Consider the following 18089-nt stretch of genomic DNA (forward strand, 5'->3'; position numbering starts at 1 on the left):
CCCCGTGGTTAAACCAGTGAAATAAGTGTAATATATTTTGTACCTTTTAATTCGCCCTTCTTCTTCTTAGCGTAACGTCCCACTTCTAGTATTCTTTGAGCAGCTCCACAGTTTTTAACGAAGAGCTTCCTCTGTCAATGATTATTTCGCATGTGTTTATCGCGTGGCGGATACAAATATACTCTATGCCCAAGGAAGTCAAGGAAATTTTCGTTTACGAAATGCTCCTGGTCCTGGACCGACCGGGAATCAAACCCGTAATCCTCAGCATGGTTATGCTGAATATCTTCGCCTTTACAGCTGTGGCTATATGGGCCCTCCATTAGGGCTAGTTCTAGGAATCGAATTCATTGCCGCATTCTGTCGGAGCTCCACCGAGTGATGAACCGGGGAGTAAATCGCAGGCTAATTGACCCTTTGGCATTCGGGTAATTTTTTACCCAAATCGTACACTACGTCAGCAAGCTGCTGCCAACGTCATGCAAATGTTATCCTGATTGAACGTCGTGATCACTAAATAAGGTATCCTTTGGTTGTTTCATTTGTTTAGTGAATCTCCTTAACTTTCTGTTGCTTCCGCGGTTGGCCAACACTGCCAGCACCACGCTAATGTTTAGTACAAAAAGAGAGATTTTTCCATGTGTTGAACAAAATACAACAGCGCGATCACTCGAGGGTTAAGCGTGGTTGGCTAAAAAAACGCATAACTAAACTTTGGGATATTGCTGCTTGCTTGTTCAACCGCTCTGTCAACAGCAACCATCACCAGTCTTTCCCAAGCCACATGTATTATTTTCATGCGCTCACATCACAATGAACCGCCAAAAATGCCAGCACAAATGGGTTCCGAAGCACGTGCAAAAATAATGCACTGCAGAACAGCCAAGAGGTCGGATGACGCAAGAGGGGTTTGTTTCGCACCAACAGGGATAAATATTTTATCCATTATTTTGTAATCATTTTAAAGTTGCTGTTCCTCGCTAGACGAGTCCTAGTGCTAGTCATGAATTAGCATGGAATGTACTAAATGTGTATTTTATATTCCACGTTTGATTGATGACAAAAAAAAATCCTATCAAAGAATTAAGGCTGTTGCCCAACTTTATGACTGAAGCGAAGAGTCATTGTCAATCGCATCTAAGGGGCGATTTCTTCACCATGGTTTAAGCGTTAAACCAGGTTTAACTATATGGGTAAGCCTGGCTTACGAGTTAAGCCGAGGTGAAGAAATCGGCCCTAAGTGGTTTATCAGAAGAAAATACCTGCACAAATCAGCCTGATAAGTTTCACTGGAAAATCATGTGTAGTGCGACAGTTGGTCAAATGTGTGAAACAACCGACTCATCCTTGCGCACCGATACATGAACAAATTCTATTAACGGCTATATATATTTGCAGCTTCGAAGCTGTCCAGTTCGACTATTCCAAAACTGTTTCAATTAGATTCAAATAACAGTTGAATTATTTTAACTAAAATTAGACCATATATCGTAGATTGAAAATACTTACCTCGACCTCGATAATGATAATTTATACATTTTTTCACACTTACCCATATTATTGTGGTCAGTGTTCCTAATGCGGTGAAACGATTCTCGTTTAGAGTAGTCCATCCTGCAACAGTGTTGAGCTAAAGTAAATGCCTTTTGTGTTCTCCGTTTGTAATGTGAGATAAAGTCCGGTCAGTGAGCAGCGAATGTGAGGAAGTTTGCATAATTTACATTCCACAAGCGAAAAAGTTTTCCCATTCTCCTTCCAAAATGGACGGAACGCGGGTGACGATGGGCAAGTGCTCTTTGGGGGAAAGTGAAAATTCCGGACGTGACGTGACGTGTTTAGCGGAGTCAGCATATGTCTACCAGGTAAGAAGTATTCAAGTATTTACCCCCCAGTATTTTCTACATGGACCACTCTTATCCAGCTTTCTTTACATGTTCCACGTTTGATAGATGCATACGAGATAGTATTATTTCAATATAATGAAGTATGGATTTTCAATCCGTTTAAGGTTTATTGTACACTATTCAGTTTGAGATTCAGTTATCGCTTCATACTGGCTAAGTTTGTATTGCATCTCGGTGCACAGCTCCTTGGGTTTCCTCGGCAAACTCCAGAATGTTTGATCCTTACCGAACCGTCGTCCTTCCTCCAGAGTGTCGGGTAGCTTTTGGTATAGAGTCTCCGGGAGATAAATAGATGTTAGAAAGCCTGCCATTCCTATGAGTCCCATAGCCACAAATGGAAGCCGGATATCGAAGTTTGTGCCGAGGTACACTATGTACGGACCAAGGGCTCCAAATACGTTAGATATTATGATACCGAACGAAGTTCCCGTTTGTCTCAGTGATGTAGGATATACTTCAAATGATTGGAGATACAGTGCAAAGTAGGTTACACAAACGAAAAATTTGACGATTACTGCAAATACTGTTACATATTGTTCGTTTCCACTTTGATGAATAATCAAGACTACTGGAATGCAGAATACGGCTGATCCTAGATAGGCTCCACTGTTGGTTAGTCGCCGTCCTATTCGATCGCATAGGACTTGGCCACAGAAATATGCAGGTAACTCAACGGCTCCTTGCCAGAATAGGTTCAAGAATGGGTTCCCACCCATTTGCATACTCATCAAGAACAGCGTAAACGTAGGAATAGTGTTGCAAATCCAACATATCAGTAACAAAGTTGTTAGCTTAGTCATATGCCAACCACTGAACAGCGAGGCAATACCGAATGTCTTTTCGATTTCCTTCTGTGGTATCCTTTCTTTGAGTTCTTCCTCTGTCAAATTGAAACTCATCCCATTAACTTTCGCGATTTTCTTCAATTGACGGATGCAGGCTTGGTACCGACCTTGACTAGCGAGCCATCTTGGAGATTCAATACTGTATTGAGGAAAACAGTAGAACAGCAAACAGGGTACTGAAGTTATCAGCATGAACCATATCCAGTTACGATTCCACCAGAGAATTAGTGGAGTTACGCAGACACCGACTGTCCATCCAAACAGCTGCCATAGGGATAGTGCAGCGCGATTTTCGTCCTTAGAGATTTCCATCGCTACAATCAGCGGAGATTGGAAACCAGTGTTGGAGGCGAAACTTCCTACGAAGGCCAATGCGGCAAAGAGCCAGTAATGCGGTGCGGCCAACACCGCCATAGCTCTACCGAAGGTTGCGGCTCCAATGCTTATGAGGTATACCGGAAGGCGACCTATCCTTGAAAAAATGAAACAAGAAATGAAAAAGTCGTTAAAATTCTATTTTTTTTGCATTCTGTTACATTAGGATGAAGCTTATTTTATAAAATCTCTCCGTGATATGATTTTACAAGTGGAAAGTGACTCATAGTTCTGGTAGACTATGACGGGAATTAGCACATATGACGAAGAAGATTTCTACCCAACGTTCTTACAATTTGAAATCTGGCCATTGGAACTTTGGTCTGTCTGTATTTCTATCCATTAGATCTTTCAGAGATTCTCATAGGAAGTCCTTCAGAGATTAGTCTGGGATTTTTTTCAGGGATTCCTTCTGAAGTTCATGCAGGAGTTCTTACAGGAGTTTCTTTAGGAATCAGTCCAGGGGTTCCTTAAGAGATTCCTCTAGAAGTTCCTTCAGGAATTCCTCTAGGATCCCAAACAGGGATTTCTCCTGGCATTCCTTTACGGATATGTCTAGGAGTTTCTTCAGGGATTGCTTCAGGAGTTCCATTAAGGATTCCTGCAGAAGTTTCTCCTGGAATTCCTTCAGAAATTACACCAGAAATTCCTTCCATTGATTCTGTAGACTTTAAGGAGTTCTCCAGAAATTATTTACCGACTTTTTATTATGAGGTTTTTCAGCCTGAAGCAGGTTCATCCCCGAATTATAGCTCAGGAATTCTTTAGGAAATCCCTCTTGGAGTTTCTTTTAGGCTCCTTCCTGGAATTTTTTTTATAGATCCCTCCTGAAACTTCTTTGGGGATTTCTTGGGATTTTTTAGGATGCCTCATGGACACTATTACGAATAGCAGGGTAGGGCGCACCGATCTTTCTTCTGGTGTTGCATCAGGGATTCCTTCAGAAGTTCCTTTTCCTTCCTTCAAAGATTCTTTCAGGAGGATTCAGCGATCCCTCCTAGGGATCAATCAAGATTTCCTCCAGGGATTCCTCCTGAAGTTCCTTCAGGAATTCTTACAGGAGTTCCTACAGGAATTAGTCCAGTAGATCCTTTACAGATTCCTGCTCCTCCTGTTTTTTTCAGGGATTCCTTCAGAAGTTTATTCAGAGATCTCTCCAGGACTTCCTTGTGGGATCTCTCCACGATTTCTTTAAGAGATTCTTACAGAAGGATACATGGATCCCTCCAGAAGAATTCAGGGGTTGCCCCAAAAGTTCCGTCTGCGTTTCCTACAGAAGTTCATTCCGAGGTTCCTTCTTTAGAAGCCTATCCTAATTACATTACTGACCCATCACCTTAACCCGTTAACGCCCAAGGTGTCTCACAATTCAAATCTTCAAATAAATTTGTTATCAAAGGTCAAGTTCCAATAAAATAAACATGATTTGACGAAAAAAATGGAAGTCTATGGTGTAGTTCCAAAAAAATTCTTCATTGTAGGTCTTCAATATCTGATAATTTTCTCGAGCTCTATTTCAGCACAACTTCTACGTTATCGTTATATTCTGATCCGTTTAGATACAATACAGCTCTAAACAAGTGAGAGAGATGATAAACACCCAAAAAGAATAGAAAAAGAACTTTTGAATTGGGGCAGAAATATAACCCGATAAACGCCTAAAAGTATGCAATGTATGGTCCTTGTAATTTCATGTAGTTTCGACTGCAGTGTTCAACATTTCTCAATTTTTTTTGTAACAAATCAAATAAAGCGTGCTCACTATGTGTAGCATAACCAAACGTTAAAATACTGTAGAAGTTAGATTTTACACGGATAATGATTTCTAATAAAGTAATTGAGTTTTTCCTTTAGTACCCCACGAACTCTCTTTACGTACTCACCATACGCAAACTTTTCAGAAATGTTGCATGTTTTTAAAGAAAAGCTGTGTTAAATACTGTTCCTTTTAATTTATATCCTTTGACAGATACGTATTTCGACCTCAACTATTAGTCGTCTTCAGTGTCTCGTACTTACAGGTATTCCACTAACACGACCAGGTTCATCATCATTCTATGTTTTGATATAAAATTTCAACCAGATATACTCTACACGGCCTCTCCACTTATGTTTGCACTAGTCCATGATTTTTTATTCGTGAACAATATATGGGTTTAATGGTGCTAGACTGGGCACTATCAATGTTACAACCACCCAAAAATTCAATTTTATTCGGTCTACCAATTGCAATTAAGAATTTCGTACAAAAGTCTTAAAAACATAACGCTGGGGGGAAGAACATTTCCGGTAGAAATCCCTGAAGGAATCCCGAGAAGATTTACTGAAGGAATTCTGAGAGGCATATCTGGTAGAATTCTGAGGGAATCGCAGCTGAAAGCTTGATAGGAATCCCTGAAATAATCACAGGAGAAATCCCGGGAGGAATTGCTGTATAAATTCCGAGCAAGGATCCCGGCTCGTAGCAAGAATTCCATTAGGATTCTCTGAATATGTTTCGCCAGAACACTTTGAAAGCATACTAAAATGAATCTGTAAAGTAATTCCATGAAAGAACGGTGGTTAAAATTTCTGAAAAAAATCCTTTCAGGATTTTCTTAAGCAATTCTGGCAGAAAGCTCATAAGTTTTTCGTGAAGGAATCCTGTAAAGAATACCTGATGGAATTCTTAGAGAGATGATCATGATTCCTGATGACTTCTGGTCCTGCCGGTCAGAAACTGAGCAGGTATTCCTGTAAGAACCATAGAAGATGTCTCTATGATCTAGGATTGCCTGGAAAAAATCCCGGGATAAATCTATATTTTTTCATACTTTTCTTTCGGGAGGAATCCCTTAAAGAGTCACAGCAGGAATCCGGGAAGGAATCTCTGAAAGAATTCCAGCACAAATCCCAGAAGGAATGCAGAAAAGAATAACTAAAAGAATCACAGCAATCTCGGAAGCAATATCTGAAGGAATCCTTGGAATAAACCTGGGAAGATTCTCGAAAGGAACACCTGAAGAAATCCTGGAAAGAATTCCTGAAGGTATCTCGAAAAATAAAACCTTAGCTCATCTCATCTCAATTCTTCACCCCACTCTCTAGCCTCTACCTTACTGTCTTCTTTGCCATCGATAGATACCCATATTGCATGGCATCATTGCTCAAACTCTCATTCCGTGGCCGCCATCTTGAGTATGATGCACCATCTTGGATTTAAAATTATGTTAAATATCGATTTTTGACTTCTACTCATCAAGCCCGATCGATAGATACCCATATTGCATGGTATTATAGCTCAAACTACCATTCCGTATCCGCCATCTTGGATATGATCCGCCATCTTGTATTTCAAAATGCCGTCGGATATACGTTTTTGAGCTCTACTAATGAAGCCCGATCGATAGATACCCACATTGTATAGTATCATAGCTCAAACTCTCATTCCGTGGCCGCCATCTTGGATTATGGTTCGCCATCTTGGATTTAAAAATAGCGCTAAATAACGATTTTTGACTTCTACTCATCAAGCCCGATCGATAGATACCCATATTGCATGGTATTACATATCAAACTACCATTCCGTGGTCGCCATCTTGGATATGGTCCGCCATATTGGATTTCAAAATGGCGTCGGATATTCATTTTTAAGTTCTACTTATAAAACCCGATCGATAGATATCCATATTGCATAGTATCCGAAGCAGCATTGCCGTTAAAAAGCATATATTCAGGAGTTTCGACCGCCATCTTGGAACCTAAGCCGCCATCTTGAATTCCAATAACCCTACTACCACATCCACATCCTAAGGAATGTGTATGCCAAATTTGATTAAAATTTCTTTACGCATTCCAGAGCTATGCCGGTACATTGATACATATATACATACGTACATACATATCAACATACAAATAGACAAACATACAAACATACAAACATACAAGCATATAAACATACAATCATACATACATTGACTTTTGTATGTATTGATAAACAACTCTGCCGAAGAAATGAACTATAAACCATTAATTATTGTCAAGATTCCAGGGAAATAAATTATTTTCGCATTGGAAATGTACCTCATAGATGGCGACAATATGTAATCTTTGCAGTATCGTTTACGCCACCTAGTGAACCAGTCACAAACTATATTGTCCACTATGAGCAAGGTATGGGTGTGGAGAGCATCTTATCTGAAGAAAGTATTCTAAAATTTTGCATAATTCTGGAGATATTCACATCAAAAGGACTGTCCTATTTATAGGACGCTGGGCGTTCGGGGCATCTGTCCTATAAATAGGACGCTGGGCGGATATGGGTTAAGGACAAACGTCTTGAAATCCCGCTTCAACAGTGCATCAAAACTTAGCAAGCTTTAAACAATTTGCATTTCATTATTCTGTTCTTGTTCACTTGTAATAAGCTTGAATTAAGAAGCTCGAATGCGCTGGTTTTGTTTACGAACCTCGAGCTCGAATGCGCTCGAAATCGTGAGTAAGTTTTGGGATTCTAACAAGTCTATCCTTAAAGGCTTTGGATTCCATCTATATGTAGAACTTATTACACAGGAACATAACATCGTTTCCAATGTTTCATTTATGCTGATAAAATCATCGAAGATATGCTAGCTCTTTCTAACTACAAAACTAGTGGAGCAATTTGTAAAGATAAAATCATGACGGAACGTCGGTTCCGGGTCATTTGGCCGAATGCCGTCTAGCCGAATGTCACTTGGCCGACAGGGTCATTTGGCCGAATGCTGTTTGGTCGAAAAATGAATGATGAACCTGCATCAGTATAACTCGAAAGAACAGCCTATGATTCAAAGAAGGCCTATGGTTCAAAGAAGGAAAAATCTTTGATAAAACGACAGTTTCAGCGTCAACTAATTCCTCCTCTCTCCTCTTCTTGGCGTAACGTCCTCACTGGGACAAAGCCTGCTTCTCAAGTGTTCTATGAGCACTTCCACAGTTATTAACTGAGAGCTTCCTCTGCCAATGACCATTTTGCATGTGTATATCGTGTGGCAGGCACGAAGATACTCTATGCCCAAGGAAGTCAAGGAAATTTCCTTTACGAAAAGATCCTGGACCGACCGGGAATCGAACCCGTCACCCTCAGCATGGTCATGCTGAATACCCGTGCGTTTACCGCCTCGGCTATATGGGCCCTTAATTCCTGAAACTAATTCCTGAAGGTCAAAACTAGAAAGAAAAGCCTATGATTAAAAGAAGGAAATATTTCTGATGATCATATTGGTTGTCAGAATGTCAAAAACTTCCTCTGAAGTCTTTTGATCATAATTTGGCAAAACGACCCATTCGGCCAGATGGCATTCAGCCAAATGGCGTTCGGCCCAACGACATTCGGCCAAATAAAAGTGCACTGACAAATTTTCATCCTGGCTACGCCTATAGAAATTTAATTTTCTTATGAAATAATGTATCGATGCCTATTTTGCTTGCGTCTACTTACAATAAATACTGAAACTAGCATTTTAGTGAAGTTTGAGCTTTGTTAAATAATGTTAAATATGGTAAAATTTACCCCTTTTAAGGGTTCCTCCTGGCTACACCGCTAACCCATCACCCGAAAGGTTTTGGATTTATCAATATATCCATCATTACAACCCCAACCTACTAACACAAATTCCTTGCCCTTAAGGCGAAACTGGAAGCATTTCCTCAGTTTTTTGGTTTTTGATTTTTAATAAAATAACAAAGCAATATTTTCAAAATCGGTTTTCGTGCACATGTACAGTATGGATAAAGGTATCTCCTGAATTTTTCCCTGGTGGAAAAAGTTTTTCGTTTTTGCAGAAACCATTTTTTGTGCAATTTTGTTTAAAGTCGTATAAAAGTTATAGTCGTATATATGGCACAAAGTCGTAATTTGCAAAAACATTTTTTTTTTGTATTGTGACATTCAAATAGTTTTAACTTCGGAAGTTTTGAAGCAATATGCGTTGCGTTGCGTTGCGTGGTGACGGAGTAATTCGTAGGTTGCATACTGAAAGTTGTCATGTTAAAACTTCAATACTCCTATTCGAATTGCTTATGGATTGCTATTTGGGAAGAAACAGCTAAGGTACACCGGGGCAAGTTGAAACGGGTGGGGCAAGATGAAACACGAAGTTTTGAAATAGATTTCAATACAATTTAGATTTTTTTCCTTCGTTAAAAGATTGTTTGAATCAAAAACTATGTGTTATGGCGATCAAACTGTTGATCATCATTAGAAAACCTCATGTTAACCCGCTGTTTCATCTTGCCCCACCCGTTTCAACTTGCCCCGGTGTACCTTATCCAATCAGAGGTTGAAGTAAAATAGACATGAAAACTTCCATTGCCGACCACGCCCATCTTCTCCGTTACGAGGAAAGGAAAGGATGTGGTGATATGACACCTACTTTATGAAAGGCCAGCGACTCAACGACGCCCCCATAGATGTGAAGGAGTTGGATATTTGGAATGGGTTGATTGGGGATTCACTATAAGCGAGTGATGCGGCAAGACTCAGATTGTGTAGTGTATTTGAGTAAATCATGTAGTTGTGTTGCTGTGTATGTAAGTTTTAGTGTATTGAAACACCAACGTTGGGAGTAACATAGCTAAGAAATTTTGTCACTCCATGGGCCTTCTTGCTTCAGAGATGGGGCACAGGCATTTGGACCATGTGTCCTGGCTAACAAGCCTAGGCTTAAGCGCCATTGGTCGCTCTCTGAAACGATAAGAAATACGTAATCTGGATAGGAAGGGATAGTAGAGAAGGAATGATTATCTATTTATCGAGATGCCAGCGACTCACCGACGCTATCGTAAATAGAAAGGAGATGGGATTTGGGTACAAAATATTGATATGCTGTAGATGTGTAGATTTGAGCACTGGTCTGCTGCTTGAGAAACACGCACTCTTCCTCTCGACTATACCACTGAGTACAAAATTAAATTTCTCATATTCAAAATGCTTTAACTTGTTAGGGGCCGTACACAAATTACGTCACGCTTGTAGGGGGAGGGGGGTGTCGCAGAACGTGACAACCCATGCAAATATTTTTGAGGGCCCATACAAAAAGTGTGACATAGGGAGGAGGGGGGGTTGAAAAATGTCGATTTTTGCGTGACATAATTTGTGTATCAAACCTAGTGACTTAATGTAATCCAAAAACTTAAAAGCACCCTAGCTGAAACACTTGTATGACTGCACAGATCGAAAAAAGAGTGTAAAATTCTGTGACATATGATGCACATGTTTGGAGCGTGGGATATCACAGAAGTTTACAGGGGATAGACAAAATGATCGGGACAGGCAAAATTTTCACTTTTCAAAAAATGTTAAATTAGCTGTAACTTTTCGAAAAGTGCATTAAATATTCTCAAATGTTTACTGTAAGTTCTTCAACTAGTTGTGTATCAGAGGGCAAAATTTGGAAGAGATCGGACAATTCTTGACGAAGAAATAATTTTTTTTGAAAAAGGTAAAATTATCCGATAGCCAATTTTGAGCTGTTATATCTCCGGATTCAATGAACTGAATGCAATGAAACTTTGACCATTTAAGACTTATACAATGATCTATGAAAAACCATTGACTTAACTTAATATTCTTAACACGGAAGAAAATTATAACGATTAGATTATTTTTCTAATAAAACACCAAATTATCCAAAACATCAACATCGTTACAAAATTCAAGATGCAAATTATAGTTCATTTAGTTTCCCTCTAATTGACTTATATATAAATGCGTTTTGAAGGAAAGTAACAAAATAGCCGCCAATAAATTGAAAAAAGTAATGGGATGCATATTAAAAATAGACCAATTTACTAAAAAATCGTGAAAAAAATAAAACCGCTATAACTTTTTCACTTGTTACAAATTTCAAGTTAAGTCAAATGTTTTCCAGAGTTCATTATAAAAGTCAAGAATGGTCAAAATTTCATTGCAATCGGCTCATTGAATCCGGAGATGTAACAGCTCAAAGTTGACTATCGGATAATTTTATATTTTCCAAAAATCTCTATCACTTCGTAAAGAATTGTCCGATCTTTCCCAAATTTTGTCCACTGATACACAACTAGTTGAAGAACTTACAGTAAAAAATTAGGAATACTTGATGCACTTTTCGAAAAGTTACAGCTAGTTGAACATTTTTTGGAAAGTGAAAATTTTGCCTGTCCCGATCATTTTGTCTATCCCCTGTACATGACATCATATCATGTAAAAGTCATACAATATCATGTAAACTTCCATTATATGTCATGTAATTCAGCATGACTCTGAGTATTTACATGACATATAACACAAATTTACATGATACATCATGTAACCCATCATAACACTAATTTTACATGACTACAATTAAGTTTACATGACGTGTAAATATCATTATTTTTATCTGTGTGGAAAAAACGGCACAGTCCTTATTCATCCTAGTCACTCAAGTGATTAGTATATGTGCCAACATAGCCCATTGATAGCTATTTTGAACCTGATTACAAACAAGATCTAATGACGTCTAAAATATAGACAATATGATGGTCCAGAATACTTTGGAACAAGCTTTGGAATGTTTAAAATAATGGAAATGTGTGCTTCATTTGATTGGCGTTCGTACTTACTTTCCTCTAAATGTCAAAAATATGACCCCCAATACAGAATGGAAAAATCTCACCCGATTAGCACAAAACCTTGATAGATACTGCTTCTCCTCAATTCAACGGCTACGGAAGCATTGAGCTCTTGCAAAGTGACTCTTTCGGCAATAACATACGACTTGTCTTTCAGCTGGCATTTTACTTAAACAATCACTCGAGACGCCATCTCAGTTTTCTCCGATAGTCCAATGCGCGCCGCGCAGTCGGTGGCACTATGTGGCATTGCTGCAACTGTCGTTAAATCTTTTTTGTTTTCCAAAACTTACTGTAGTTCGTTATTGCCACTAGATAAATTTCAAATTTGCAAAAAAATAGTGTCTGAGGAAATCTTCGGAAGTTTTTAAGCAATATGGATCAAAAATTGGCTAAAAGCAGTTTTTATAAAGGTTTTGCAGTTTCACATTTTGATAAGAATCTTGATAGTCATAACAGTTGTACAATCAAAATAGTGCAAACGGAACTAAACATTGTAAAAAAGTACCAAAAATTTACCTTGAAGCGATTTGAGCTGTGTATTTTTAGTAGAAAAAGTACCGTAATCCGGGGTCAAATTGATCACTTTAAAACAACTTTTGCAGATAACTTTAGTGACAATTGAAATATTGCCAAAAGAATTTTTGTAAAATCAGTACCCATGTCCATAAAACCATGTGACAGAATTTTGTTCAACAAATTTAAACTTTAAGGTAAATTACTTCAAAAATCAAAAAATTGAAAATGCCTCTTTGGGGCGAAAATTAAGCATCGGTTAAAAAGAAACATTTCCTCATCCACTTAATTTTCCTCTTCTAAACCCGAATAACGCTTTAAAACTCTTACAACTAGTGAATTTGACACTTAAAATGCAAAATTAAATTTTGAAATTTCCAACTTAACGCCTGAAGGTAGGAAATTTCCTTTAAAATAAGTGATTTCTGTTACAATAAATGACTTTTTCGTCAAAAAAAAAGAACTTTATTTCAAATTATTCATGTTCAGAATAGCTTCATAATTTTCCAACCAAGGCCCCACAAAAATGTTAGAACATAAAATTTGATTTCAGCTAAGTGAGGAATACATTGCAAATTCCTAAAAAAAAATATGGCAAAACTAACCTTTTTCTGAACAAATAAAAGTCTAACCTCATCTCTAGACATCTATGGACTAGATGAGGTAAGAAGTTTGAGATCATTGCGACGTTTAGAAGTTCATGGTATTCAATTACAATGTAGTACCCAAATGATCAATTTCACCCCGGTTTACGGTACTGAATTTTTACCACCTTATTCATACTATGTCAAGAATATCGAGTGAAATTATCAAACGTTTTGATGAGGTAACAAAAAAGTTATACCCTAAGCAATTTTGAAATGGGTGTCTAAATTTTGTAAAATCTCATTTTATGATATCGGCAATACTAAACCGATTTTATTAAAAAAATGTGATATTAGCGACACATAATATACTTATGGTCAAAAAATTAGCGAACGCAGTCAAAAGGTATACAATATTTACTGTGTCCAAATTTCATCGAATACAGTCTTTATCTCGTACAACGTAAAATTCAACGGAACAACATAAACCACCTAGTAATTGAATTCCTTTGGAAAAACTAACGCACATTCAGACAAACAAATGCACTCGTTGAGAGCAATAACCTGAGTCAACAGGAAACATTTTCATTTTTGTAGACATACATACCGATCTCCTAGCTGTCCTAACACAAACGTCCCGCTCACTTCCGCAAACCGAATGAATGCAAAAATATTGGTGGCATGCAGCTCTTTGTCACAGACCCAATTTTCCTCCGTTATTGGTATCAAATCAAAGTATTGCCGGTCGTATTCATATCCATAAATGCAAGGTATCGTATCATTTTCTTCAAACCTCCACTCACTGGTACTGGTCTCTGTTGGGTACTTTGAAATATTGTACATTGTGCAGGAACTGAAGCTCAGCTCGCCTCGGCTATTCAATGCTCTGAAAAACAATTCTTTCAATTATTGCTTTATTAATATCTTCTTCTGAACTACCTCGGCAGAGTGAGATTCTTCCAACGTTCGATGCCACTGACATTATGCTGCTCATTGCCAGGAACCGAACAGTTGTGCTCCGGTACGGTCAATATCACCAGAATATTCACTACCGTCATTGCAAAGAACATCACTCCAATAACATTGAATATTAAATTGTATCGTTTTTGGAACGGTCCATCGTCCCCAACAGATTCCATAATCCTATCGAAGGCTGCATCGTTGTCTTGTGTGGCCATTACTCTTTGTTCACTCGCCTTATGCGCTACAGCTTTATCCAAACATTTAATACTGACTGATCCGATTGGAAACTAGAAGATACTAAATAAAATTGGGTTTTATCGCACTCCGTAGCCTTATCAGCATCATTGACTTATGTGCTTATCACTTACTTGGGTTCCACTTCGTTCGAACATCACATTGCCAGTGGGGACACCGTGACCGAACTGTGCCGCCCGAAGGTGACAGAATAATAATTACTAAATCCTTTGACAATGGGAGGAAATACAATCGCCGGGTGGGACGCGCACGAAACACGTCCACAACGCAAATAATATCTTAACGGAACTGATGTATGGCTGACTACCAAGTATACACAAAGCCACTGCAATTCATATAATTTCTCTCGCTGGTTCGCGTCTGATTCGCCAAACAAGGTTCGCGAAGTATTGGGTTTCTCGCCAATGTTTAGACTACTGTGATAATTTGAGAATCCACTGAATCATCATTTTCCAGCCGCATTTCACACTAATCAAACTTATTTTGTTTACCTGTTGTGCACCCGACGCCCCTGTCACGAACTCAACCGAACTTGTGTATGCCAGCCGCTGCGAAGTCGTGTGCGAAATTCGACTGTGATAATAATGAATTTCGGCCGAGTCTAAATGGGTGCAAATGTCGCAATAGACTGTCTCACTTACTGTATGGCTTTATGACTCAGTGTTATCAAACCGGTTGGGGTTTGTTGGGGATGATTACTACAATTATCTAGCTTCGTTCTGAATTTAAAATAATCTACACCGCTGTTATCCAGTTTTTTTTTCTATCTTATATACCTAGCTAAAGAAATAAAATTTTCCTAAAACACAGCTCTATAGTATAATCTGTCCTGCGCGATATTTGATAATATTGAACTGTTTGAAACAAAGAGTTCACATTTTATTTATGCCTTCCACGAGCATTATTTGAATGCGGTTATTCAAATTAAACATCTTCTTCTTCTCTTGTTTCCCTGGAACTTCACTGGAACTTGACGTGCCTCTCTTCAACTTAGTGTTTTTTAAGCACTTCTACAGTTATTAATTGGAAGTGCTTTCTTTTCCTGCTATTGCATGAATTTGTATATTGTGAAGCAAGTACAATAATGCACAATGCCGAGGAGGGCGTCGAGAAAATTTTCCCGACCGGAACGAGCATCAAACCCGCCGTCTCCGGATTGGCGATCCATATAGCCTTAACCACTAGGCTAACTGGAGACCTAAGAAACATGTAACTTCTAATATTTCTAATCGTTTGTTCATATAAACTATCTTTTCCGGAAATTCCCGATTTGAATTATTCTACAATATTCTTAAAGATTTCTATTAAAATTTATCAATCGCAAATTCAGCAGCGAAAATCATTTTTTTTTTCTAGTTGGCAACACAGTTTCTAATAACCCTTTTAATTTTTATTACTTCGACAGATGGCTGCTATTAAAAATATACATATTAATCGTCGAATAAATATTCAACTAAGTTCACATTCGTTTGTCGTAGAGGAATGAATGGCCTCTTGCTGCGATAAGCAAAGTACAGCTTTTCGTCGCAAATGGTGTTTATGAAATAAGTGGTTTCCAATGATGTTCGCGATGCTGCCGATCGAACCATACTGGATTTAAATAAGCTTCAGTAAAAAAAAACGTGAACTACCAACGTTATGGCCATTTTTGTTTTGCTAAAATATACAACATTCATACAATAAATCTGAATTGGTTCGTCTGCAAATCTCCTGGATTGGCATACAATAACTATTAATCGCTATATTGGAAAACTTACTATCTACTTCACATGTTGCAGGAGTGTGAGACTCGAAGAGATAATGTTCATTTCTAGATCAGCTGTTACTGAACACGGCTGTAATTGATAGCACGTGGGGATTCTTTGTTTGATTTTTTTTTTCGGTCTGTAACAAGCTTTTTTTGTAATCTATTTGAGTAGGGGTATTAGGGGCATAATGGACACCCTAAGCAAATGAGTACGTTAGGCCTGTATAATAGAGTAAAACTGAACATATTATCAGTTGACTTACAACTTTAACTAGTTTCCTACGTTTTTCAATCATTTACAGAAGGTAGAATGTCTTTATTGTGAAGAAATAATGAATTGTAAACCGTGTGTTTTTCAGGGCTGGCAGGAAAGGTACGGGGCGGAATTGACACTAGTGTGGGTCATCGGAACCGTTTTCGCAGATCAAAGCTTTTTTGGTTCCGTTTCGGGGCCTGAGTATCTGTGCAAAATTTGAGCACGATCGGTTACGTCTACATATTGCGCATCGCAATCGAATCGTATATGCGATTTTGTATGGGAAAACATACTTTTTTGCATTTTAGCCATAAGTTGAAAAAGTTTGTCTGAAAATAGTTATAGCCAACGAACCGCATGCATGTGTTTATGTTTTAACATGTAAAGGAATAACAATAGCAACAAAATCATGTTGTTTCGCCAAGCAATGCCAACGCTATAACTTTTTTCATAAGCATCATTACACGGTTTCAGAAAAATTCGGGCTTGTTATGAGCGAAAATCAAAAAAGTGTGTTTTCCCATGTAAAACCTCATGCAAACTTCAAACGTGATGCGCAAAACGTGGACATAACCGATCGTGCCCAAATTTTGCACACTTATTTGGGTCCTGAAATGGGATTAAAAAAGCTTTGATCAGATGGGATACCATTGAATTTTTCATTTTTCCATATAAACGATGACCCACTCTAATGGACACCCATCGGGGCATAATGGACACCTCTGCATATTTTATGCTATTTCTTTGGTTACATCGCCCAGTTGAGTAATAATTGAGATATAATACTCCATCTTAGACTAGATTACATAACATCAAAGTTAACTAAATAACTTTTTAAAACGCCTAACAGTATGCAATGCACGTACATCCATACGTAATTGCCAGTGTTCATTTCGCCCCGAATCGACTACAACATCAAAATTGTTATTTTAAGTAAATTGTGATCAAAAATAAGATACTTCATCCATTGCAAAATCTTCGTCTACATGTAGATAAGGTAACAATTCACTTGTTTTAATGGTGGACACACTCCAACACTCGTAATAACTTATTTGATGCTGCTTCAAAATTATAAGAATTGCACCATATGAAAAACATTTTTCAATTTCAATGATATTTTGGTTATTTTTAAGTAATATATATATATATATATATATATATATATATATATATATATATATATATATATATATATATATATATATATATATATATATATATATATATGGTACATTTGAAAAATAGAACCATGACTTGTTCCTTTACACTTATGCATTAAAAGTTTTACATAAAAGTCAACGGTTTCGGCAAAAACAGGGGTGTCCATTTCGCCCAGGGTGTCCATTATGCCCCTAATCCCCCTATACAGTACGGCTTTAGGACATTTCGTCGAATGACATTTGGTCGAATGACGTTTGGTCGAATGTCATTTGGTCGAAAGTACAATTGGTCGAACGGACATTTGGTCGAATGGACATTTGGTCGAAACCTACTTTTTGGAAGAAGAAGCATATGACATTTAGTCGAATGGACAATTCTTCGAATGGACATTTGGTCGAAACTAACTGATGAAGAGTTTTGAATGGAAAACAATTTTATAGATTTCGGTAATTTATATGTTACTGAACTTATTTGGTTGAAAGTACGTTTGGTCGAATGGATGTTGAGTCGTATAGCAATTTAATCGTGTTTAATTATATCAAACATAAAAAAGCAAACATTGTAGTGCAGTGTAGGTTTCGGCTCTTCTTTCCAGTTTCACCATTTCATTGCGTTTTTGTGTATAACATACTGGCTTTTCCATCAAATATTTTTCCTTCTTTTCAACTTTCAAGTGTATTATTTGTGCTAAGAGTGAAGAGTGGACATTATGGTTGTGATTTTTTCGTCTATGATTTTTCCTTCTTTTGAACATAGGCTATTCTTTCAAAATTCGTATTTGTGCTATGTTTGAATGTTATGGCTGCTGTCTTTTTACCATGAATTTTTCCTTCTTTGAAACATAGGCTATTCTTTCACGTTTATTTATTT

At 37.8% G+C, this 18089-nt stretch overlaps 2 protein-coding genes across 3 annotated transcripts in view; one reads left to right on the plus strand and one right to left on the minus strand.

Annotated features, from left to right (window-relative positions):
* LOC109412460 (zinc finger protein 37) overlaps positions 1-18089 on the plus strand; it is an 82606-nt gene that overhangs the window by 32220 nt on the left and 32297 nt on the right. The window lies entirely within an intron of this gene.
* On the minus strand, positions 1962-14359 carry LOC134285460 (solute carrier family 22 member 7-like). 2 transcript variants are annotated; one of them, XM_062846212.1, is made up of 4 exons: positions 14169-14359; positions 13777-14087; positions 13445-13723; positions 1962-3221 (listed from the first exon to the last, which is right to left on the minus strand). In XM_062846212.1, exons 1-4 carry the CDS (start codon positions 14190-14192, stop codon positions 2021-2023), a joined length of 1815 nt encoding a protein of 604 aa, XP_062702196.1. In that variant the 5' UTR covers positions 14193-14359; the 3' UTR covers positions 1962-2020. The 2 variants fall into 2 exon arrangements, with proteins under 2 accessions (XP_062702196.1, XP_062702197.1); XM_062846213.1 differs by having other exon boundaries at positions 13777-14097; positions 14169-14351.

Source organism: Aedes albopictus, chromosome 1 (genome assembly GCF_035046485.1).
Source record: "Aedes albopictus strain Foshan chromosome 1, AalbF5, whole genome shotgun sequence".
Lineage (NCBI taxonomy): Eukaryota > Metazoa > Arthropoda > Insecta > Diptera > Culicidae > Aedes > Aedes albopictus.